The sequence below is a fragment of the Carcharodon carcharias genome, chromosome 12, assembly GCF_017639515.1.
Source record: "Carcharodon carcharias isolate sCarCar2 chromosome 12, sCarCar2.pri, whole genome shotgun sequence".
Lineage (NCBI taxonomy): Eukaryota > Metazoa > Chordata > Chondrichthyes > Lamniformes > Lamnidae > Carcharodon > Carcharodon carcharias.
In genome coordinates, this window is record NC_054478.1 from 50,197,746 (window position 1) to 50,223,669 (window position 25,924).

Consider the following 25,924-nt stretch of genomic DNA (forward strand, 5'->3'; position numbering starts at 1 on the left):
TGCATAGTACCCTGGCAGCTCCCATGATAATTATATCCTCAGACGCTCCCAGGTGCCAAGGCTATTCAGTACTCCAGCCTGACTGAATGGATGGCTGCTGGGTGAGAAGGGGGGCTATCCCTTGAACAGGTGGCTTATGATGCCTCTCAGTCACCCAAGAACAGAGGCAGACCAGCGTTATAATAGGAGTCATGCCTCCACAAGGGCGGTGATAGAGGGGACAATAGGTCTTCTGAAGATGGGCTTTCGATGCCTGCACCATTCAGGGGGAGCACTACAGTAACCCCCAGAGCCCAGAGCGGGTGTCACTGATAGTGGTCGCATGCTGCGCTTGTCACAGTCTGGCACTGGCAAGGGGGCGACCCACTGGAGGAAGAGGATCTTGATGCAGCTCCACAGGTCACAGATGATGAATCCAGTAGTAAATCTGAAGATGAGCATCATGGAGAGAACGCTAAGGGCGTGGAGGCAGAACTCTGTATCCTTCAGAGAGGCAGGAACACCAGGGCCACCTTGATCCAATGCTCCTTCAGCTCGGCTGCCAAAGATCTGCTTCCACCTCAGTCCAGGGCTGCTGCCTCCATCCTAGATGTCTGAAATGCCCCTTTTATTTGAACCCAAACTTCACTCAGTGCCTGTGCAGTAAAGTTTAGAGCCACTCATGTCCAGCATTATTTCCTGGTGTACCCTGCACCAAAAAATAAAAAGGTGAAGCATACTCAGGCCATTACAACAAAAACAAAATATATCTCATTTTGACAATCCAAAAAAATTAACACAAGTGTGTGTTGCAGACTTTATTTAAAAAAAACACTCACTTTCATTCATTAAAAACCCATTGACTACATGTAGTTGTTCAGTAGTACAAAACTTTGAAAAAAGAGACATGTCTAAGTTTTTGTCTTGCGCTCACCAGGACACTTCACAAGAATATCAATATAAGAGGAAAACAACAATTTATACTGTAGGTGAAGAGAGTGCTGATTGGTTGGCCATTGGACTCTGATTCGTAGTAATGCATCAGTGATGGTGATGTCAGGTTGCGAGCGGTACTGATCATTGTGCATCATCAGCAAACATCCCCATTTCTGATCTTATCATGGAAGGATGGTCATTGATGAAACAGCTGAAGATGGCTGAGCCCAGGACACCAACCTGTGGAACTCCTGCAATGTTGTCCTAAGACTAAGCTATTTGGCCTCCAACAACCACAACCATCTTCCTTTTCCAGGTATGACTCCAACCAGTGAAGAACTTTTCCCCTGATTCCCACTGACTTCAATTTTGCCAGGGGTCCTTGATGCCACATTCAGTCAAATGCTGCCTTGATGTTAAGGGCAGTCACTCTCACCTCCATTTTATTCATTATCTGTAGTTTTGGTAAAAGTTTTCAGAGTAGTTATTGCTGAAGTTTACTAACATTCCATCTATCAATATAGATAGCCACACATTGTCTTGGGTAACTATTTCATTTTGTATGTTATAGCTGTTAACCGGAAGTTGTATCATCATTTATACTCAGAGCATCGCCCAGAGTAAATAACAATGCCAATTGTTGTGATCTGTGTTTAACTCAATTTATGATCTAAATCTACATAGAACGTTGGTTTTAATGATGCTAGCTGGTTGGTAGGACCAACTTCAGTCTTAGCATCATATTAAACTACATTCTGTTAATATAATAAAATTTATATATTTTATGTAAGAATAATAAACCTGCAGTAAACTTAGCAGTGATAATATATAATTGCAAGCAAAACTGGACTGAGTAGTGTGGCTCTGACAAAATTGTGCATATGTTAGATTGGGTATTGTTTCAATGGCATATGTTGTGAAACTCTTAGAATAGTTGCACAACTTCTGCCATTTGAAGCTGCTTCCTTCAGGGAAACACAATGTGACTTAGATAAAGTCTTCACTTGGAGAATGAGGAATACCTTTTTTTATATAAGTAGCTTTCTCATTCAGCTTGTGAATTAAGATCCACTTGTACAGAGTTGTTTTTTGATAATGTATTAATATCACACACATGAATGGAATATTTTTATGGTAATACAGAATGATTCTTTGTTTAGTAGTACAGAATCATTACTTGTGATCAGCTTAAATGTGAATATTGATGCAGTTTGGTTAATGTTTTTTTCATTTACTAAGTTAAAATCAATTAGACCAAGAAATTATGCTGTGTGAAATTATAAGGAGACTTAATGTGTTTGCATAAAATGTTTTTTTTATTGTTTGTTATTTTATTTAAAATTATAGGTTAACAATGCCTCTGTTAAAATAGCAAAGAAAGGAATTTTATTTTATACTTTCAAGGGATCAAAGCTTAACATTAATATCTATTCTGAATTTGTTACTTTAAGTAATGTGAAAGCCAACAAATGCTGGTACATAAAATAAAAACAGAAAATGCTGGAAATACTCAGCAGGTCTGGCAGCATCTGTGGGAAGAGGAACAGCATTTTGTTTCAGGTCAATGATCTTTCTTCAGAACTGGGGAAAAACTAGAAATGTAATAGGTTTTAAGCAAGTGAAAGTGGGGAGGGTGGGAGGAAGAACAAAAGGAAAGGTCCATGATAGAGTGGAAGACAGGAGTGATTAAATGACTGAAGGCCGAAAGGAGTAGTGATGAGGCAAGAAAAGAAGCAAACAAAAGATTTGCCGAGAGCATAACTGCTGCTGTCTGAATGCAAAAACAAGAGAAAAACCAAAACGTGCAAAGAAAAGGAAAAAATGGGAACAGAGATTGTTAAGCTCAATGTTGAATCTAGAAGTCTTTAAAGTGCCTACTCAAAAGATGAAGTGCTATTCCTCGAGCTTGCATTGAGCTTCACTGGAATACAGGCCAAGGACAGTGAGGTCAACTTGAGAGCAAGGGAGTGAATTAAATTGCTGATATATTATGAATATAACATAGCAGACCTCAACTCTAATTTGCCTAATATTGCGTGCATTGAATTTAATCAACTCTTAGCCCAGTTAATGATTGGGGAATGTTACCTTGAAGGCGACAATTGTTTTCTGTCTCTAATTAAAACAGCTTCAAACTGTCTAATTCATGAAGCACAACTGGTGTCTAGATCCTCCTCTCCTGTTTTAAAGAGAAGGGTATGGAGATGAACAATTAAGAACAAAAATCCATCAACTAAAGTTATTTGTTTAAAAGTGTAGTTTCATTATTCTAAGGAAAATTCTCTTAATTTTATTTCAGGATTACATGGATTCAAACAAATATACACAAGAGTTGCTGAAACAGTTTGAAGAATCACAAAGCAATGTTCAGAGGTAAGTACCATAAGAATGCTATTTAACAACAACGTATCATTACATATAAAGAGACTTCTACGAATACTTCAAAGGACGCTGAGTGAAAATTGAATAAAGAACAAAAAGACAAAGGTGGGAAGAGGGCACAAGAGAGAACAAAATGATATGCACAGGAACATAGATCTGGTGCAGATTATAGAGGAAGTAGGGAGCAAGGCTGTGGTAAATAATTGGTCAAATTACTGGGACACAGGAGGCCAGTAAAAATTGGTAAGGGCAGGGCCTTCTTTTTAAGGTCAGGTGAGGATGTGAACCTGCATGATTTGTAGTTGTTGGCTGATGGAAATAGGGAGGCCAGCAAGGAAATACTGGAGAAATCTAGCTGAGAGGCGATTAAAAACATGGATTAGAGTTTCAACGATGAGGAGACAGAATAGAGGAGAAAATAGGTAATCTTCTGGAGCCAAATTAAAACATTCTTGATAGCAGACTGGATAAGAGAGGAAAAGCTGAGTTTATATTTCAACAGTACCCTTTAGACACTTCTTTCCCAACACCTCATAATTCCTAAACTTGCTTTGTCTATGAAACCCTTTAACTCCCCCCTCCCCTTTCCTGCACCCTCGTATTGTCAGCCCTTTTTAGTCACCTGTGAAGTAAAGATCGATATCTGTAGGGGAATTGGCAGGAGTGAAGGGTTGGATGTAGAAGGAATTTGAGGAGTCACATGTGGCAGAACAGATGCCTTAAATATTGAGCATGAGAAGGTCTATTAGGTTCTTCACATTTGGTGTCTGAGGTGAGGATGCATGGAATGTCATTGAAAAAAATGGTTTGTTGTGGAGAAGGGGAATTTAGAGCTCTTGTTACCAGGATGATCTTAGAGTCATACTTAGACTAAGGCCTGGATTTTCGCTTCCAGTTCGGGAACACAGAGACAGGACATTTCCTGACTCCGCAAACCCAACCTAGGAGAAAGTGGCCCAGAAGGTCAGATTTTGTTCTGGGGTGGCATAATTCCTAGGCAGGCAAGCCAGGTGATCCTGGAATTAATGCGAAGGATGCCAAGTGCGGAGGTGGGCTGGGCAGAAGGCCTGCTGTGGCGTACCAGCATTATATTGAGGTTTAAAAAAACACAAAAAAAAATAACAGCCTTCATGTCTCACATCCTCTCGCGCCCCACATGATAACGCATGCCACCTCATACCCCCGCCCACACCCCATGCCTCTCACACCCTCCATGCCAACCTATTCCCCTATTCCCACCCCCATGGCCCCTCATATTCCCCATGCCAACCTATGCTCCTGCCCACCTCTCCATGGCCCTTTATAACCCAAAGGCCAACCTAGTACTAACTCATGCCAACCCATGCCCCCAGCCACCACCCCTTTCCCTTACAACTACCATGTTAACTCACCCGTATGCATCATAGGTTAGGCCTCAGAGCCCATGCTGAGATTAAATAAAATAAAGTTCCAAGTGTCTATTGCAGATTGTATTTTTTTTAGCAAAACCCGCTCACTCATTAAAAACCCATTTACTACATTTACATTCCTTCAACTACATTGTCCTTTATAACAATAAACATTTCATTTGATTGCATAATCACTTATAAAAACAAGCAGTGAATTTCATCATCCCCATTCAAAGAGTCCATAATCACTTGAAGCTGTCAATCAAGCTGTGATAATCAATGGTTGTGAAATCAGTTATGCAGCATTAATCCAGTAATGGTAGCCCTAAGGCTTATGTCAAGAGACAGAGTGAAATAACAAGCAATATATTTTTTTAACACTCCAGGCAGTTTTTTCAAAGAGTTAAAAGGCAGGAATTTTAAATGCCTTGAAGTTTGATAACACCCTTTGAAAGTTCATCTTGACACTTTTGACAGTTGTTTTTGACAACTTCTCTTGACAGTTCATCTTGATATTTTTGACAGTTGTTTTGACAGTGCCAATAAGTGTCACAGTTCCAATTAATTTATTCACATTTTCTGCACATTCATGCCTACTTTTAGAATACCAAAGGGCACCTGACTTCCCCCAAAGGTGTCCTGGGACCATATCCAAACAGGTATCTCACCTCTTCAAAAGGGTTCCTAGTTATCAAAACAAATCCACAAAGTTTAAATCTGCTCCTACCAGGTCTAATCTGGACATGTCAGGTTTCAGACACCTCTCACACCAAAATCACACATGAACGGAGACAGTTGCTAATTTCTATGGGGAACTGCCTCCATGAAATGCGCATGAATGATTTGCAACCTGGGCCCATCCCCACCCCATGTAAATGGTAAGTTTCATGTTTTGGAGCCAGACTCCTGGATTTGGGCCTCTTCCATCAACTTTGCAATAATTAAGAGGCTTTCCACCGCTGAAAAGATCCAAGGCTGAGTTAGGCTTCATTGTGGAATGGAAGTGACAGTAGATTTTGAGGTGATCCAGCCATAATTAATGATTGATAGCAAATTTGATTGTTGATCAAGTGCGTTCCAGCTAATGGGCAATCAAGTTTTTGGTATAGGATTTCATAGCAACGCTACTCAACATAACAGTTGCTCTGAAATTAATAGCAGACTAATAAATGGAAAATCAGTTAGTTGTAAAGTCCTTAGTATATACAAGTTATCTACTTTCTTGCATATTTTCTTTTAAAATTTACTCGTTCAAATATTTAGTCATTTTCCTTTGAAAAACTATTATGAATTTGAAAATCTTGGAAATGTAGTGAACAACAAAGAGGATGATAGAAAACTAGAAGAGGACATAGACAAGCTGGTGAATGGGTGAACACATGGCGATGAAATTTAATGCAGAGAAGTACAAAGTGATACAATTTAGTAGGGAAGAACAAGGGCAGACAATGTAAACTTACAGGTACATTTCTAAAGGGGGTTCAGGAAGAGAAAGACCTGTATGTACACAAATCATTGAAGGTGGTAGGGCTGGTTGAGAAAACAATTTAAAAAAAAACCTTTGGGATTCTGCGCTTTATAAATAGAGGCATAAAATATAAATGCAAGGAGGTTATGATGAATTTCTAGATAACGCTGGCTCGGCCACACTGGTATATTGCACCCAATTCTCGGCACCACACTCTAGGAAGGATGGAAACGCCTTAGAGAAGATCCAGGAGAAATTTACAAGATGGGGGACCTCCGTTACATGGATAAATTACAGAAGCAGAGATTGTCCTCTTTAGAGCAGAGAATGTTGAGACGATATTTGATAAAGCTGTTCAAAATCATGAGGGACCTAAACAAAGTAAATAGAGAGAAACTGTTCCCTTTGTTGGAGGGGTTGAGAACCAGAGACATAGATTTAAGGTGAATGATAAAATAACCAAACGCAAAATGAAGAAAAACACTTTTGAACAGTGAGGCCCAGATTTTCATCAAGGTGGGAATTGCAAGTCAGGCCAATTACCACCACTGTGATCCTACCTCTTGCCCAGTAGTGCTCAGTCAAGCTATTTTCATGGCAAGATAGTTGGGCTGAGCTGGAGTTGCGGTTGCCACCTCTGGAAGCAGGCCTGATATGAGAACATAGGTGGGCAGATGCCCAGGTGGGCATTTTAGAAGTTCCACCTCTATTCATTGGGACTTTGGCCCAGTTCTCTACTTGAGTATTACGCTCCCTAGCCCTCACCCCTCACCTCTCTGCTCCACTACTTCAAAGGCTCAAAGGATGGTGTCACCCAAAGAAGGCAGCCACCTTTTCAGCTATTTCAAAGGCTCAATCAAAGAAAAGATTAGATCACAGGGGAAAAATTGACATGTTAAAATCTTAATATCAATACTGGTGAGTTCACAAGAGCACTTTATCCACTGGACAAAGTACTCTCATGCATCTGAATACTTTCACAGTGCTGATCAATTTAATGGTCACTTGCCTTTTCTAAGCAAAACCCCATCATTAATCACTGTATTAAAACATATTTAACTTTTCAAACACCATTTTATTATAAGATGTGAAGTTGTCTATGCCTTTTGAACTTACCTGTGAAAAGGTTCCCAAATGCAGACTAGACTTCCCCATGGTTCAAAACTCCTTTGAAATGCCATGAACCACACTGCCTACCAAAATGCTCCTGATTCCATGGAAATAGCAGGTGTCTAAAATGTCCTTCCCTGCTATGGAACTGGCAAGTGGGTGAATGCTGAGTGTGAGCTTGCTACCCGCACCCTTAAAAATCCCATATGACAGAAATTGGGGTGGGAACCACAAAGTCAGGTCCTATCTGCCATTTTTAAATCTTGACTGCTTCCGTTTTATCAGAAGCATAAAAATCTGGTCCTGAGTGATTATAATCTGGAATGCATTGCCTAACAGGGTGGTGGAAGAAGTCCCAATGAAGGCTTTCAAATGGGAATTAGATAAGTAAATGAAGATAAAAATTTTGCAGGGCTATAGGGAAAGGGCGGAGGAGTAGGACTAGCTCGATTGGGTCTTGCTGAATGGCCTCCTTATATGCTGTGACTTTATGAATCCTATGACTCTGAATTCTGCCACCACCATTGTTTCTAACAGTCTATTCCATTTTCTATCAGCCCTTTTCACAAAAAACCTTCTCTTAATCCCTCCCATCATTCATTTGGTGATGATTCTAGATCTACTTCCTCTCATTAACTTGTTGTAAATACCTAGCATGAGTTTTCACTAATTAGCTTAACTTCTAAGGAATTTGGGAAACTGGGAGAAATAGACCTATAAGTATTTAATGAAATTAAGATATATTATTCTAAAGCATGCAGTTTTCAATTAGATTTTCATAGTAAGTTATTGGAATAACTTATTTGATTTTAATTTTGTTTATCTTTGGTAATTTATACATTTTTTCAGTCACCAATGCTATTAATAGATCCAATCTTTGTTGGGTGATTTTATTTTGAATGATGCTCAGACTTTGGAGCCTGTGAATCAGTCATCATGGAATGAGCATGTCAGTGGTAATTCATTTTAGACAGAATTATATGATAAGGCAAAATATTGTCACAATATTTGACAAATAAAAGGTGACAGTAACCTTTGTAAAGCACTTATGTATGAAACAGTTCTAATTTATTTTTTCCATATTGAAAAATGAAATGTCACTGTTCACATTTCAACATTTAGTTAAGACAAATCCATCTCAAATAGCTTTAGATGTGTGTAGTCAAGTGTTTGTTATTAAAAATAGTAAAATGAGGAAAATATGTTTTTTCAAACCTAATAGAATGCTTAATACACAAGTTTAAGCAATTTTTCACGTTGAGATGAGTATAAAAAAGGTACATGATGTAAATTATAACCATCTTTTCTGGATATTTTGAGGCTTTAAAATATTTTGCTGTTTACTTTAATTCATGGCTTTTATAGCTTTGGTTCTATCGTTTCAATAATATGTTAACAGGAATAGTTTTATTTTCATTTTAGGAAGAAAGATTGTTTTATGCAATTTTATCTTAAGTTTGCTTGTTCACATCCCAATACCTAAAAGAATAGGGTCTCTTTCAGCCCAGCCATATAAAACTGCTTACACGCTTTTAATAAACACAAAAAGGAGATATATGGCTGAAGGCCTCTAAGGAACATGGGAAAACACTAGACATACAGGGGTGCTACTAGAGTGTCTGTAGCCAGACAGATGTCCTGATAAATCAGCCCACAGTATTTCTCAGGCTTTATTATTCTGAGGATTTGTGGTTGGCTGATGGTTGTAACCCATTGGGTCATTGGTCACTGAACCTGATATTGAACGATAGGGTTGAGTTTACTTTGAGCTAGCTAATAAAATCAAGGGCACAAATCTTGAACAGTTAGTTTTTTCAGATATAATAGAGACCCATATGGATTTATAACAAGCAGACGGAGCCAGATAAACTTCAAAGTGGTGTCACGGTGCAGGTAGAAAATGTATATCTGATGCTACATTTCAAATAAAGAATGTCAAGTTTATTTTTTTAAGAGAACTTAAATAAGTTTTATTTTCTTCCTGTGGAGTACCATCTGTTGCTAAACATTGAGATTTACCACAGCATTCACAAGTAGACCGGCTGATTATTTCAGAGTATGTTTAATAGGACTTGGTTCAAATCAATGACCTGAATGAGCTTAGACTTCAATTTGTGAAGTACATAGCAAATATAGGTAAAGTGTAGGCTATTCAAAGCCCTATGTTACTTTAACCTTACTTAGATTTTTTTTTAACATTTTCTCATACTGATGTGATGAGAAAAGCCCAAGGGAACAAAAAACATTTGCAGAATCTGGTCTACAGTGATCCCATTTTTTCAACTATAACCCTTGGAAACCTACGTTTATTTAGATCTTAATTTTCCCATGCCTTGTCATAAATAGTCACAATGCTCCATAAGATTTCAGCTGTATCGAATAAAATGAAAATGTTAATAATTGTTCTAAATAAGTAACTATCTGTTGCCTTTTAATATGCTGTGAAGACATTATTTAGTAGTTTATACTTTTTTTGGCAGCGGATGTTGGGGAAGTAACTTTAAGTTGGTGAAATAAGGGGAGACAGATTCAAATATTAAATGTACCAGGACTTCATTTTTTCAGAAAAATAATGTCTAACCTGGTGAATGGAGCTGAATGCAGTCAAATAATACCTATCTTAATAAATAACAGATGACTTTCAATGCTTGTCCTCATTCTTGTTGTCTATGGCTCATCTCAGCAGCAGAGTTCCTTTCTAAAGCTTTCTTTGGCAGCTTTATCATTTTATCTCTACCTGCCATTGAGCAACTTGTAAAAATGCATTCACTAGCAAAAGTTGTGGTCTGTCAGAAAGCCTTGCAAGAAGGTTTCTACTCAATTTAGGGTAAAGGACTCTTAATCAGAAATATTCATTATGGCACCCTACTAATTATAGTTTAAATTAAAATTAGTTTCTGTTATCTGGAAATATAAATTTTTATTGGCCCATTAAAATAATTTAAAAATGTTAACTATATTCTAATTGTTGGGACTAAACATAATAATACATCGTAATATCATAATGTCCTTTATCAAGCAATCAAGCATAATAATGTTAAACTACTACAAGGTTATTAATATGAAGTTGAATGAAATGTTCATCTGTCTTTTTTGTGGAGTTTTTAAATGTTTTCAGAATGATTGAGATTTTTTCTTTAAAAACAACATTTGGAAGCAAATGTTCCAAACTGCAGAACTGCCCAATATTTTGAGGCAGATAAACAGGTCCACGTGCAACAAACAGCGAAAGGACGATGTATGATTAAATTCCTTTTGGGTCTGGATAAAATCTGGATTAAATGTTGACATTCATATAAAAATGAATCAGGATTTCCATGCAGGATAAAAATTGGACCTGAAATCCAATGGAACAGCTTGCAGCAGAATGTTAGTGCTGGAGACAGAGCTTGGTAGCCTGGTGCTGGGAAAGAGGGGCAAGGCTGGAGAGGCCCAAAGACTCTTTCCATGGCCTGGGGGCACACTCCTGCCTCTCCTGGCCCACAAGTTTCCATAGGACAATTATACTTTTATCTTGTCTTTGTCTTTTCTCGCAAGAGTGGATGGCTTCCCTATGCCTGTTCTCAGATAAGTTAAATTGGGGAATGTGTTGGGAATATAACTCAATGCTCCTATGATTTTATATGCTACTCTACCATTCTCATTGGTCAGTTGCGGGTGGTGCTGATGGGGTGGTGGGTGCGGGTGGAGATTGGGTAGTGAGTTCAATCCCACATTTTCTAAGTAATAAACATTTATCTGGTCAATGGAAAAATGCTAAATCAATATTTAATTCTCTGAAAACAACTTGAGGCAGGTGGATTACCTGCACCTTAAAGTGTAATGATCTTCATCCAAGATACAACCTTGTTTTTCTTTCTTCACTATACCTTGGTATGATCAGCAACTTTGCTTCTCACTGAAAAAAAATGGGTCTATATACATGATTCAAAGGTTTCTTCGTGTAGAGATGCCAGCTGTTGGAGCATTTCCCGTGAGATTCTGCCACTGGTGTGTTATCACATCCTTCAATCAGAAAAATAGGTGAGGTATTTAAGCATGTGAATGCATTGTTTATTCAGGTACTTGAGTTTCTCACTTGTTATGGGAAAGTGGTATGCTTATAGCTTTTATCATTTTTATTTATAGTGTTAATGGAGTGGACTGTAGACCATCTTCTTGTGGAACTCTTATCCCTGCTCCATAGACAGGAATTGTTATATTTATAATCAACCTCTGCATTTTGTTGCCAAGATAAGTTCCAATAGAACAAGTCAATTTGACAATTCCATGTACCTATACCTTGTCTAAAAAATGCAAAGTTGTTTTGAAATGCTTCATGAAAATTCAAGTCATTCAGTCTACCAGAGAGATTTTATAAAATAATTTATTTACTTCCTCAAAGAATTCCAGTTGACTTATGAGGCATCCATTGCTTCAAAAAAATGCTGACTGTCCTCTTATCAGCTATATGCTCTTTAGATTAACACTGATTATGTTCCATAATGGGCTCTCAGGCATTTCCTCCCCTACTGCTTTGTTAGAATTACTGATTTGTAATTCCCTAATTCAATTCTCATTTTGTTCTTGAATGTTGGGACTACATCGCTCCCAATTCTCAGGTGCTGCTCTGGTCTTTGTAGAATCCTCAAAGATATAAGCCAGGATCTTGTACATTTTTAGAAAACACTAAGTTGCTGTCATGAAACTAAAGTTGATCAGAAAACTCAGCTTTAATTTCTACATTGTATTCATATGATCCAGGTGTTCTTCAATACTTGTTGCCTGCCTCTAGTTTTTCTAGGCTTTAGTACAGAGCTGCTGTAGGAAAACACCCTCAGAAAAAAAGCACGTGTGCAATGTGCTGTAGTTTGTTCTTTTCCCAGGCTGGCCATTCTCTAACCATCTGGCTGAAATTGTCAGCTTGTTGAGTCATGGAGAGTTTTGTGGTATAGACCTAGACACACTAAGAATTGGCTTGAGACTCCCCAAACTAATTTCAGTGAAATAAAGGAGCATTTTTAATCCCATCAGAATAGGTTGAATTGAATTGAGACTTTGGGCTGAAGGCAATTCTGCAGCAACCAGTCTTCCTTCTCTAGTGCTTCAGAGGTTTTCCTAGTTATGCCCTAACAGCAACAGCAAAGTAAAACATCGACAAGAGAACAAATTTATGTTTAATGTTTGTATTCTAGATGGAGAAAAACATATCGAGACACTTCACACAAGCGTAGGGAAAAATGGATGCAAGCCAAAAGGCAATATTAGAGGGGATGACAAAAGTATGATCAAAGAGTGGGTTAACAGCAAAATACTGCGGATGCTGGAAATCTGAAACAAAAACAGAAAATGCTGGAGAAACTCAACAGGTCTAACAGCATCTGTTGAGAGAAAAAAAACAGAGTTAACGTTTTGAGTATGTATGACTCCTCTTCGAAGAGTGGATGTTGGGGAAAGTCTTCCAGGAGGAAAAATGGGTTAAGTGTTCCAGGAAGGAAATTCCAGTTTGTGGGGTCTAGGTGGCTGAAGGCATGGCCAATGTTGAGGTGAAGGGGAGGTGGTTGAAGAAATGGTTGTACTCAGAAGCCACAAATTAAGGGGCTCTCAATAGTAGGCTGTGAGGCAGTGGGGCCCATAAAATTCCCCTGGTAATCTTTCCACTGCCCTTCTGCCCGTTCCTAAACTGTCCACGATCTTATAGGGGCAGGTATGGCCTAGGGCCAATTAATGGCCACTTCTCGCCTGGCCTTAATTTTGCTCTAAATGACCAGCATTATATGATGTAGTTTGTTAAGACCTCCGTAGAGGCTGATAACTTTTAAAGAGAAATTTGAACTTCCACTTATTAGCTGAAAGGATGACACGTCAACATTTCACATTTTAAAATAACTTTTTCTTTATTAATGACTAAAGACAAAACATTATTAACTAAACACTATTTTCTTCTTGTAGGCAACTATACTTTAAACCAAGAGATAAAAACAAAAAAACTGCGGATGCTGGAAATCCAAAACAAAAACAAAAACAGAATTACCTGGAAAAACTCAGCAGGTCTGGCAGCATCGGCGGAGAAGAAAAGAGTTGACGTTTCGAGTCCTCATGACCCTTCGACAGAACTTGAGTTCGAGTCCAAGAAAGAGTTGAAATATAAGCTGGTTTAAGCTGTGTGTGTGGGGGGCGGAGAGAGAGAGAGAGAGAGGTGGAGTGGGGGTGTGGTTGTAGGGACAAACAAGCAGTGATAGAAGCAGATCATCAAAAGATGTCAACAACAATAATACTACTTTTATTGTTGTTGACATCTTTTGATGATCTGCTTCTATCACTGCTTGTTTGTCCCTACAACCACACCCCCACTCCACGTGTCTCTCTCTCTCTCTCTCTCCGCCCCCCACACACACACCTTAAACCAGCTTATATTTCAACTCTTTCTTGGACTCGAACTCAAGTTCTGTCGAAGGGTCATGAGGACTCGAAATGTCAACTCTTTTCTTCTCCGCCGATGCTGCCAGACCTGCTGAGTTTTTCCAGGTAATTCTGTTTTTGTTTTTGTTTTATACTTTAAACCACCAAAGTTTGCACCTTTCTACTTTTAATGACAATTGAAAACCCCAATTTTGTTGTATTATTTGATCTCTTATGTAGGCATCCAAGCTCCTGGAGTCAGTCCAAAATGTTTCTCAGCACCCAAGGATTTATGTGTTTGTTTCCTTTCCCAATACTATCTTGCATTATAAGAATTTTCCTGGGGATTCTCCCTCTAGCTTCAGCTAGGTGAATGCTCCTACCTTATTTTAACTCCTCATGAACTCAGAATTCACACTGAGTGTGAGCTCCCACCTGCATTCCATATAGTGAATGAGAGAGTCAGCATTTGCTCTGCTTAAGGTGCAGGCCTGGCTAACATCTATCTCTTTCTACACCCTCCACCTCCCAGCCAGCTGCAGACCACACAAAAGCAAAACTCCAACTGCAAAAACCTGCTGTCTACCTGATATACCTGGATTCATAGGAAAGCCTGTAACCAGATCTTCACATGGCCTCTCCTTCCCCTTTTCCGTGGCAGTGGGAAACATATTAGCCTTGCCTCCAAGTAGAAATGTTAATTAGCTATCTCTGATCACCACTGTCTTTCATCTTAGAAACAAAGGGACAGGTTCCAGCCCAGCTGTTTATAATCTGATATCTATAACACTTTTCTGGGTCTTAAGAGACTTAGGGTTTTCTCATTGTGGACTTAGAAATAGCTTTCATTGTCCCCATGTGTAAATATATTTAATGATTAAACTACCCAGGTTTACTGTCAGACAGATTCCAGCATGTCACATGATCCCTTTCATTTACCCTAAATTTAAAGATACAGTCCAAAACTACACCACTGTCACAAACCAAAATATATAGTCCTAAAACATAATAATCCTATAAATGTCGCACTTGTGACAATTTCCAGTTGCTTATTTCTTAGTTATGCTGGTAGAAGAACGGTTGATGTGTCTCAGCTGTGGGATTTTAAACTTTAAACGGTGGTTTGCTTAATAAAATCAGTGATCAATTGTACGAAACAACATGGAACGTCATGATAAACCTGTAAAAAGAAAACAGTCTGGCCTCAACTGGAGTATAGTGTCCAATTTTTAGCTCCACACAGGGTGAAGGCACTAGAGAGAAAGCAGAAAAGGTTTGTGAGAATGGTTCCAAGAATGAGGAACTACAGTTATGTAGGTAGATTGAAGAAGCTGGGGGTGTTTTCCTTGGGGAGAGAAGATTTAAGAGGAGATTTGATAGAGGTGTTCAAAATCTTGGTAGGTCTGGACAGAGTAGATAGGGAGAAACCATTCCCATTAGCGGAAGGATTGAAAACCAGAGGACACTGTTTTAAGGTGATTGGCAAAAGAAAACATGGCAGCATGAAGGAAAACTTTTTTATGCAGTGAATTGTTAGGAACTGGAATGCCGTGCCTGAAAGTGAAACGTAGGAACATTGGACTTAGGAGTAGGAGTAAGCCACTCAGCCCTTCAAGCCTGCTCTGCCATTCAGTAAGATCATGGTTGATCTGATTATGGTAAACTCCATTTTCCTGTTTGCCCCTTTGACTCCCATGTCTTTCAAAATCTATTTGACTTAGCATTGAATAAACTCAATGACTCAGCCTGCACTGCTTTCTGTGGAAGAAGATTCTACAGACTGACGAGCTTCTGAGAGAAAATAAAATCCTCATCTGTGTCTTAAAGGGAGGCCTCTTATTCTTAAACTATGTTCCCTAGTTCTGGCCTCCCTCACAAGAGGAAACATCCTCCTGGTATCCACCCTATCAAGTCCGTCAAGATCTTAGATGTTTCAATAAGATTCTTCTAAACTCCAATGGGTATAGGCCCAACTTGTTCAACCTTTTTTTCATAAGATAAGCCCTTTATTCCAGAAGTGTAATGGAGGCAGGTTCATTCGAGGCTTTCAAAAGAATATTAGATAACTATCTGAAGAGAAAAAATTGCAGGTAAAGGGTAATGATCTGGGAGCTTGCATTTCAAGAAAACATTGCATTCATTTGATAAAATTGGTTAAACTTTGTTGTCCTGTAGCCTAGTGGTTTTCAACTTCAAAGTGCATGAGAAATATACTGCAGCCAGCTCCCAGATTATTGGTATCATTTTATTGCAGTTCATGTGTTAAGGTGGTTTTGTGGAGCTCTGTGAATTGTTATGAATCCCCACATGAGATTTAGATCCAGTTGCTAGTTCAGATTTGATTATCAGTAGAGTTAGTGCCATGCCATGGTTTTTTCTTATGTTTGTATCACCAGGGGGATGTGAGTTAAAAATTCTGTAAAAATAGTGCAAACTGTTACATTGTTTCTTAGTGAAACCTATTCTGTAATTTATCGCTTATGCCTTCAAGTTTATTCTTCTGTTATGCAAATTTTTTGACAACTCATGTCACATTAACAATCCAGACATAGTAACCAGGACTAATTAAATCTGGCCAATGCTACAATACAGCCAGAATGTTCCACCTACCTTGGTGTCGTGAACAGACAGTATAATGAGAAGGCCAAAATTTGGTTTTGCACCTTTGAGAAACCAGCTTGTGATCGTCCACTCGGCCCATCAATGGCTTGCTATCTTTCCAGCCGTCCAATGCTGGGAATCCAAATTCAATGCATTTGCATCTCATCATATTGCCTGTTCAACAGAATTATTCCCCGATCTCGAATTTATGTCCCATGTCAGTGCGACTTCAAGGCGAAGTGTTTCACAAAAGCATTTGAAAGGCATGCACTTGGTAAGCTGAACTTCGAGGGGAACTTGGAGGTGAGTGCACACTAATGTAACACAGTGCTCATGAGAGTCGCCTGATCAACTTCAAGGAAGAGGCGCAGTGCATTCAGGCGAGGGCAGGCCAGTTGTTTTTTCCCAACTGGCTGACAATGCAGTGCTGGGGCAAGGCCTGCACTGCAGTTGGGGCGAGTGGGAGGGGGAAAGGCAGCATGGTCTGAGGGTAGTGCACAAGCATCGTCCTGGGGTGGTGGAGGGAAGTGGCCACGCTTCAGGAAAACCTTGTAGAAAGTGAGCATTCTTAAGTAGCTGAGACAGTTCAGATGCAAGTAAATTGACATGCTTGGAGTTGGGCATCTAGCTTATCTGTTCACTCAAGCAATGCCGAGGAATGAAAGTGCCACCAAATGTGCACGCTGATGAAGAGCCACAGTGAGCCGTTGTGGGTCGGCGCCTAGCTAGACCCAGGATATACAGATGGTGCTTGTCATTCATGCAGATGGCTGAGAACCACTGTTGCCAAAGACTGCACATGTATAGGGAAATGATCAGTCACAAATGCCACCTGCTGCAGGATTTGGTACCACGGGGACTTGGAGGACATCCACTGCTAGTGGCTGTGAAAGTGACTGTGGCGCTCAATTTTTATGCCAGTGGCTCCTTCCTGGTCTCCACAGGTGACATCTGTGGGATCTCACAAGCTTCCACACACAAGTGTATCCAGGAGGTCATGGATGCCATATTCGCAAAAGCACACAACTTTGTGCATTTCAACCGGGATCAGGAAAGCCAGGAAGCAGATGCACTGGGATTTGCGTAGATATCAGGTTTTCCACAGGTGTAGGGTGCCATTGACTGCGCTCACCTGGCATTTAGATCTCCGTGGCAACAAGCAGTCAGTCTACCGGAAGGGCTTTCACTTGCTAAACATTCAGCTGGTCTGAGACCATCACAAATGCGTCCTACAGATCTGCGTTTAATTCCCAGCGAGTGTCACGACTCCTACATTCTCAGTGGGCTTCAGATCCCTGATGTTTTCCAGGGTCCAGAGAGGCTACAGTGTTGTCTCCTTGGGGACAAGGTCTACCCACAGAGGACGTGGCTGATGACACCTGTGCAGTGGCCTCAGACTACAGCAGAGTGAAGGTATAACAAGGCTCATGCTGCAACTCGCAACTTGGTGGAGCAAACCATCGGGATGCTAAAAATGAGGTTCCGGTGCCTGGACCAGTCTGGTGGAGCCCTGCAGCATAGTCCACAGAGGGTGTCATGCATCGTTGTCACTTGCTGTGCCCTTCACAACCTGGCGCTGCAAGGGGGGAGGAACTGCCTGAGGAGGAGATTCAGGTCTCCTCCATAGGGGAGGACATCAACGGGGATGAGGGTGAGGAGATCCTCAAAGGCAAAGATGATTGCGATGAGGCCATCTGCACCTTGTGCAGACAAGGCAGATGTGCTCAGGATGCCCTTACTAGATTTGTGGAGGATGGTGACAACATGCAGTGAGGAGACCCTATAGATCCTCACATTGCATCGGTGAACATTTGTCTCCTGTCTGGCTAGTGGCAGTGCACATACCCTCAGTGATAAGGCCCCTGTCATGGAGATTCAGCGGATGCCCAAAGGTCCTACATTCCAGGAGGATGATGACATGCAGTGGGGACACTCCATAGATCCTCACATAGCTTACGTGAAAGTATGACTCCTGTCTGGCTGATGGCAGCACACTTGTGTTTTGTGAACAGAGTCATTTCATGGAATTGCAGCAGGGAGACTTTAACTTCTCCTGATCATATGGCATCCTTCGTGAGCTGAACCCTTCAGGGCCACACTGTCACCGGACACAGATGCTGATGAAATGGGGGCCAGCTGCTCCTCAAAGGTGCTGGGAGCACACACAGAGGATGATGGAACTCTGTGCCACGGGCCCAGGACATCCTGGCAGCAATGATAAGCCGCATCGAAGTGCAGCTTGACTGAGTGTGCTAGGAAGGTTTCACAAAGCACAGGGAGGAGGCCCTAGACTGAGATGCCTGCCTTTATCTTGTGCAGGGACCAAGCTTTCACTTCAGAATGACGTGAACGCTGCTCATCAGAACAAGGAGCCATAGACAGGATGACATTGTTTGGAGTTTATTTACAATAACAAACATTATGTACAAGTGATTAACACCCATGGCCATGCGATGAAACTACATGTTCTTAACCTTCCTAAACCCTGCTGCTACATCTTGATGCTCCCCCGATATCCACAGTGGAGGTGGAGGCAGCCTGCTGACTGCTATACCCTGCCTGTGATGACTTTGATGGGCATCCTCTGGAGGGCCAAGACCTGGAGGGCCATAGCTTGCTTTCGGAGTCCTGCTTTGTGGCAGTGGCACCCTCCTTGGCCTGTGGAGCTGGAGCTGCTGGGGTCACAGGGAAAGGGAATTTGGGTGGGCCGGACGCTCCTGGAGTCATCTGGGTTGAAGGCCCCAGGTGTGTACCTGCTGGTCCTCCTCCCTAAGGGCGCCCAAGGGCACCTGGCTGAATCCTTGAGGAGAAGGGGTAGCTGGAGTGAGTTCGAGCTGCCATGCACCCCTCTCACATACATACTGTTGGAGGCCAACTATGGCATCAGCAATGGAGTTCAGCCCGCGCAGCAGTGCAGGATCGATGTCCTGGACCAAGGGCTCCATGGCGGATGCCATCCTACCAGTGTTGACCTCGGTGTACTGGCATGCTGGTGCTATTACCTCAGAATGAAGGCAAATGGAATCCTCCATTGTGCCTTGCAATCTGAGGAGTGCAGTGGACATCCCTTCCTGATGTTCCTGAACTCAGTCATACCTCCAGCAACTGAGGTATGACCGAGTCCAGGGGCTCCTCATCTGACTTGGACTCAGCAGATTTCTGGCCTCCAGCAGTCCTCCGAGTGCTGGAACTCTGGGAAGTCTCTGCCACCGCCTGCTGTGGCTCAGACAGTGTGATGTGCTCACCAGATTGTGACCCCGGGATCTAGGTCCCACCAATATGTGTGACTCTGCACTGTTGGAAGATGTGGGTGAGTACTGTGACTGGTCTTCAATGAAGGTGTCATCACATTCTTCTTCCAAGGTGTCTTCCAGGCTTCAGTCGAGGACATGAGTCGTGGACCCCCGCGGCTACTTCTCCGATTTGCCTGCGAAAGCAAGGAGCAATAGTTAGTGCACAGCAGGGGACTGGAGAACAGGGGAACTGACTCACAGCATGGTTGCCTGATGGGTGTTGCACTACTGGATCCACACTTGGTTGAGCACCGTCGACCTCACCATCAGCACAGGAATGGTCAGGATCGTCGCTGGCCAGATGGATGACTCTACTTTCAAAGTCTGTCAGGCATTCCTCCACTAGTCTGCGCCTTCCCCATTTTGTTTTGTGCCAGCTTATCCTGCATGAATACAGATGGATAGAATGTAAGCAAGACATCTGCCAGGCCAGATGATAAGGATGCCTTGCATGTGTGGGTGGTGAGTGGTGCCATGGATGGGATGAGGACACGATCCGCAGGGCAAATGAAGGTGTGTGTGAAGAGTGAATGGCAGTGAGTGAGATACCTCTGCATGTGTGATGGGTTTGTGAGTGTGTGAGTTGAGAGTGATGAGGAGAGTGACTTTTCCTGGTGGAACAGAGGCGATCATTCATCCCTTTTCAGCAGTGGGTGGCTTTCCTCTTTTGCAGAGTGTTGGCACTGACTACAGCTGCCACTGCCTCCCATGCAAGATTTGTCACCTTGCTTGCTGGTCTTCGCTCAGACCTGGACTAGAGAACTTCATGGTGGGCCTCCACTGCGTCCAGTAGGTGCTCAAAGGAGGCATTGCTAAATTTGGGCCAGCATGTTTCCTCCATTTGACAACCATGAGTTTCCAGCAGCTTCCAATTCCTTAGAAAATGCTAGCTCTGTGCAGGGGCACCCTTTAAATATGGCACCTGGATTACTGAAGGCCTGAGATGACGGCGGGGAGGGCGGATCAGAGGGGGCGGGGCACCAGCGACCTGGCTCGTTTCCCGAGTTGAATGAAGCAGGATGAGCCGGGATTGGGACGATACAGCACAAAAAGCTGCCATTGCAGCCAGTGGGTAAAGCGCCCTTTTTCCTGCCGACTACCGCACTTAGTGCAAATCTGGGACACTTCTGCCCTACATATGCTGCCAGCATCTTGCAATGGACACTGATCTGATGAATTCCTTTAAGCAAGAGCTGGACCTCTTTCTGGCTGGATGATGACCTCATAGTACAGCATAAAATTATTGGGGCCGAAGTGAATGACTAAACTAGTTTGATCACTTCAGGGTATTTGGGAGGAATTTCACAGATTTCACCCCTTTGCCCCCAAATTGGCTTGGGTTTTTTTTTTACCTCTCCCAAAAGATCACATAGTTTCGGGTGAATTGGTGTGTGTACACAATATGATGCAAAAATTGCCACAATTGTGTGGGATATACTGGATGGACCAAAGGGCCTTCCTCTGTCCATCATCGTTCATATGTTTTTATGCTGTGCATATACAATCACACCTTGGCTTGTAGGGAGTGAGGACCAATTTGCAAGTGCAGCTCTTTAAGCTGAGAGAACACCCGAGTAAAACATAAAACTAAAGCTAATTTAAGTGTGGGTTTCTGTGTGACTTCTCCTATGCTCAATATCCAAGGTCACTAACTTACACTCTCTATAAACCAAAGCTTTTTGCAAACTGCTCATTGCTTTTATGCATATATCCTGAGGAAACAGGATTGGGAGCAGTCCATTCAGCCTCTCAGGCCTTTTCTGTTGTTCAGTTTGATCATGGCTTTTCTGTTTCTTAACTCCATTTACCCATCTTCGTTCCAGATCCTTTAATACCTTTACTTAACAAAGATGTGAGTTACATGTTTATTTTTCTTAAACACCATTTTGAATTTTTATCATAAAATGAATTGTATTTTTATGGACTTTATTTTTGATCTACCATTAAAATACTTTTGCGATGCAAATGTAAATCATCACCGTCCTTACTTCCCCTCCCTTGTTCTGGTCCTTATTTTCTAGTTCTTAGTTTCCATTCCATATCTGTTGAATATTACTTCTTGTATGTTCATGGCTTAGGAAATTAACTTTTAAATCTGGATAGTGAATATGAATGATCAATTTTCATATATAGATATCAATAGAGGAACATGGTCCTGTTTTCAACCAACATTAATGCATGCACATTTCTAGCTGGTGTCTATGATAGTATAGAAAGTACTCAGCATATTCCAGAGTCTCTCCTTCAACATAAAAGGAGGTGGAATATTTGGCTGAGCAGGCGTGGGTTGATATATGAGTTTTGTTTTGGCAACTTTCAAGGACAGGCTGAGTTTCTTGCGTGCAGAATTGAAGAGATTGAGAGTGGCTTGCACATCTGGTGCAGAATGGACAGTGACACTGCAGTCATTCACAAACTGTAATGCATGTATGTCTACGGTGGTCAGTTTGGTTTTGATATGGAGGGGATGAGGTTAAAGAGTTTTCCATCTAGACAGTGATTAACACTGACAGCAGAGGGCAAGTTGGTCTTTGATTAGGTGAAAAGCCGCTGTCAGGTGGATTGTGGCTATCACACAGCCTTGCTTGTTTGACTCTGGTCCTGATTTTTTTGAAGGCCTCTGTTTCAGATCTTTCACTCAAGACACTTGTGGTCATATCACCATAAAGCAATTGCAGGATTGTGATGAAGTTTCTTGAACATTCAAATCTTTGGAACACAATCCATGGAGCCTCGTGATTTACTGAATCAAATGCAGATTGATGAATGCAACGGTGTTATTCTTGACATTTTTGTGGATTTGTCTGGCAACAAAGACCATGTGAGAGGTTCCTCTGGAAGCCCTAAAGCCACACTGTGTCTCTGGGAGGATTTCCTCAACCACAGGAAGTAGGCAGTCCACTTGCCAACCAATCAGCACCTTTTTCTCATGCAGTATAAATTGTTGTTCTCTTTGAAATTTGGTATTCTTGCGATTCTGTCCTGATGGGTGCAAGACAAAAGGCTCAACAGCATGTTTTATTTCTTTTCAGCAATACTGAGAAAGTGTGTACTTAATAAAGTACTTAAACAGGAGGCAACTTGTTCTGTATGTCAAACTCTGATGCTTTCATCAGTGCTGCCAATATGTCTGTTTGAGCTCGCTCAAATGGTCAAATAGCTTGTCAATTCTGAACATTGATATGCAGAACAAGTTGAAGACTGGATCACTGAAAGCAGCTGAGTCAAGTAGGAAGAAATTTATAATAGCATTTCATTACAAAGGTTGCAGGTTTTTTTTGATTGTTTATGTACGCATTGTTTTAATATAAAAAGTGCTGGAAATGCTCAAAAGGTCACGCAGCATCTGTGAAGAAAGAGAAAAGGAGTTAATGTTTCAGGTCAATGACCTTTCATCAGAACTGATAAGTTAAAATCTTAAGGAAAACATTGAAAGATGCAGTAACCTAACCAAATATGGCATTTTTTGGCAACATTTCATCGGTTTAGATACTTAATTTTAAGACATATTGCTTCCATCATGCTCAGCAACATGGATCAACTTAGAAGGTAATGATTTCCGAATGACAAATAGTGGTGCATTTTAATCAAAGGTGTGTTGTGTTTGGTAGAAAAAGATTGACTTGCATTTCTAAGAACCATATTATCTCTGCGTTCATGATTTTGTTATCTTTTCTTTATGGTTAACAGATTGTGCAATAGGAAGTTGATGTGGGATTGGGCAGTATGCCAAGGTCTTGCACCTTTGGACTCAACCTGAATTACAGCCAGAGCTATTGATGGCATCGAGACAGAAGATAGATGAACACTGGTTAATGCTTCAGCTTTGTGAATATAAAGTTGGAAAAAAATTCAACTGGTCAGATCATGGCATAAGACAGACAATTGAAAAGTGTGGCAATAATCTTGAGATCAGTGGAGAGGTAGAACTGTGTTGTACCAATGCAAACATGGAAGCTGACTATGCTTTCAGGTGATATCACTAGAAGGAAAACACATTTAAATGATAAATGGGAGTGGACAACAGATGAATCAGAGGTGACTGAACCAATATGTGAGGAAATATCAATCTAGGAAATAGGAAAACAGAAATTGTGAGCCTGTGCAGCCATTGCAATACTGGGCCTGACACTCAGAACTGGTAAGGTTTTGACTGACATTGAAGCCTCATAATTTTGATCTTGTATGCCTGCGATGTGAAACAGCAGTGACCTGAATGCCTTTTCTGTTTGTTTAATCAATGTTTTAAAAAAGTAGCTGAGTGGCACCCTTCTAATTACTTACCTTGGTCTTGCAGTTTTGAAAGCATGACTACCCTTAATTAGGCAGGGAACCCATCTCCATGGCAATTAAGGGCTTGGCCACATGAAAATCTTAACATTAATCAGTTTCCCACTGGAGAGAGGTTTCTGACCCAAAACAAACCTGGCTCCTGCTTCCTCCCTCCATGGCAAAAATGCAACCTATGAGTTTGCAATTTGATGGAGAGGAATGAAAGAAGAGAATCAAGAAGGGGCTATAGTCAAAAGCAGGGAGCGATGGACAAGGATGAGGTGAGCCTGTAAGCTACACAAGAACAATGTTATATCTTTGATTAATGCAATCCAAGGACTGTGAGCAGAAAAGAAGTAGGATTGCAGGATGATGAATAGGTGGTAGGAGCATTGTTGCACTACAGTGAAACATTTCATGACTTTAGACAGAATGAAAACATTGGAAACAGGGAAATGAGAGAAGGAGTGCAACTGATTGAAGGTTTCTTTAGGATGATGTATAATAGCACTTTTGAAAGTAGAGACTTCTGAAGATTAAAAGAAGTAGTTTTTTCTTGCAATAGCAGCAAGCATGGGGCTGAGGAGTGATGTTGGTAGTCGATATCTGGGATTGGGGGAATAGAGAGCAGGTCATGGAAGTCATGTATGAGATGGGTTTAATACAGTTTTGAAGGAAGAGAGTAGGAACGATAGGAAGAGGATGAATGAAGACTGGAATTTCAAGGGAGGGGAAAAATTTGAGAAGGCACAGATAGGTTAAAGGATGATCTTGATTTTAGGTACAGAGAAATGCAGGTACTCTTTGCATTTGGTGTTTGAGGCAGGGTTGGAGCTTGTAATAGACAAAGCTCAGACAGAATGGTAATGCAGAAAATCTAATAACAGTATAAGAATTTGGCAATGAAAAGGAGTAATGGATAGTGAATCTCAGTAATGGAACTACTGGATTCTCGTAAAGACCCATCTGATTCACTAATGTCCTTTAGGGAAGAAAATTGCTATCTTTGCCTGGTCTGGCCTACATGCCACTCGAGATCCACAGCGATGTGGTTGACTCCTCACTGCCCTCAGAAATAGCCACTGAATTGCATCAGACCACAATAGAAAAGTGAAAATAATAATAAAACTAGACAAGCCACCCAGATCGATCTAGGCACTGGAAAAGGCAAAGGCACACCTTGCCCAGTCAACCATGTAAATCGAGGAGTGTCCCCTCTACAGAATAGGTGGTAGACTAATCACTTTAAACTCAACAAATGTGAAGGCTGTCACCTGGCTTTGTGGATTTTTATTTGCTAACTAAATAATAACAATAGGGAAAAAGCTCTCTACTGGTTGGAGTCACACCTAGTACAAAGGAAAATGGTTGTGGTTGTTGGAGGGAAATTATGTCAGTCCAGGGACATTGAAGGACTTCCTCAGGGTAGCATCCTAGGCCCAAGAGTCTTCAACTGCTTTATCAATGACATTTCCTCCATCATAAGGTCAGAAATGGGGATATTTGCTGATGATTGCACAATGTTCAGCACCATTCGCAAATTCTCAGATACTGAAGCAAGACCTGGGCAGCATTCAGGCCTGGGCTGTATTATATGGTGGCCAAGTTGTACTATTAATGATAGAGTTGAACTTTAGAGACTTCTTGGGTGGAAATTTTAAGTTTATTTACAATATACTCAGCAGCAACATGTACTTTCAACTCCAACTCTAACTCTACACTGACTGTTGAGGTAGCCTGAGCTAATCTCCTATTGGTTACCACAGATCATGTGATCTTGCCTAACAAGTATTATTCTTCAAGGTACATTACACACTAAATAAAACTATAATTACTACATTCCTCCCCCATTAACTCGGCTATACATATTATATTTACAAGTACATATTTTTCAACACAACATAATATTTACACTGGGTAAGGAATTTACAAGTTCAGTCCTTCAGGTGGTTTCCTGGAATGTGTGAAACATCGCAGCTCCACAACTTACGATTATTTGTCTGGAACATCCTTTTCCGGAATTGCCTGAACATCAGGTGTTTCGACAGGCACTTGCTGTTCTGTATCCTCAACTCTTACAGGAGTATCAGACATGTCAGTCCTGGGTTGAGTAT

General features: G+C 41.1%; 1 protein-coding gene across 4 annotated transcripts in view; it reads left to right on the forward strand.

Moving 5' to 3' along the window:
- Positions 1-25,924, forward strand: part of LOC121284922 (nck-associated protein 5-like) — a 716,253-nt gene that overhangs the window by 177,206 nt on the left and 513,123 nt on the right. For all 4 annotated transcript variants that reach the window (XM_041200836.1, XM_041200840.1, XM_041200841.1 and 1 more), the window contains one exon: positions 3,215-3,288. In XM_041200836.1, the coding sequence (XP_041056770.1) occupies positions 3,221-3,288 (68 nt within the window). In that variant the 5' untranslated portion in view covers positions 3,215-3,220. The remainder of the gene's footprint in view (positions 1-3,214; positions 3,289-25,924) is intronic.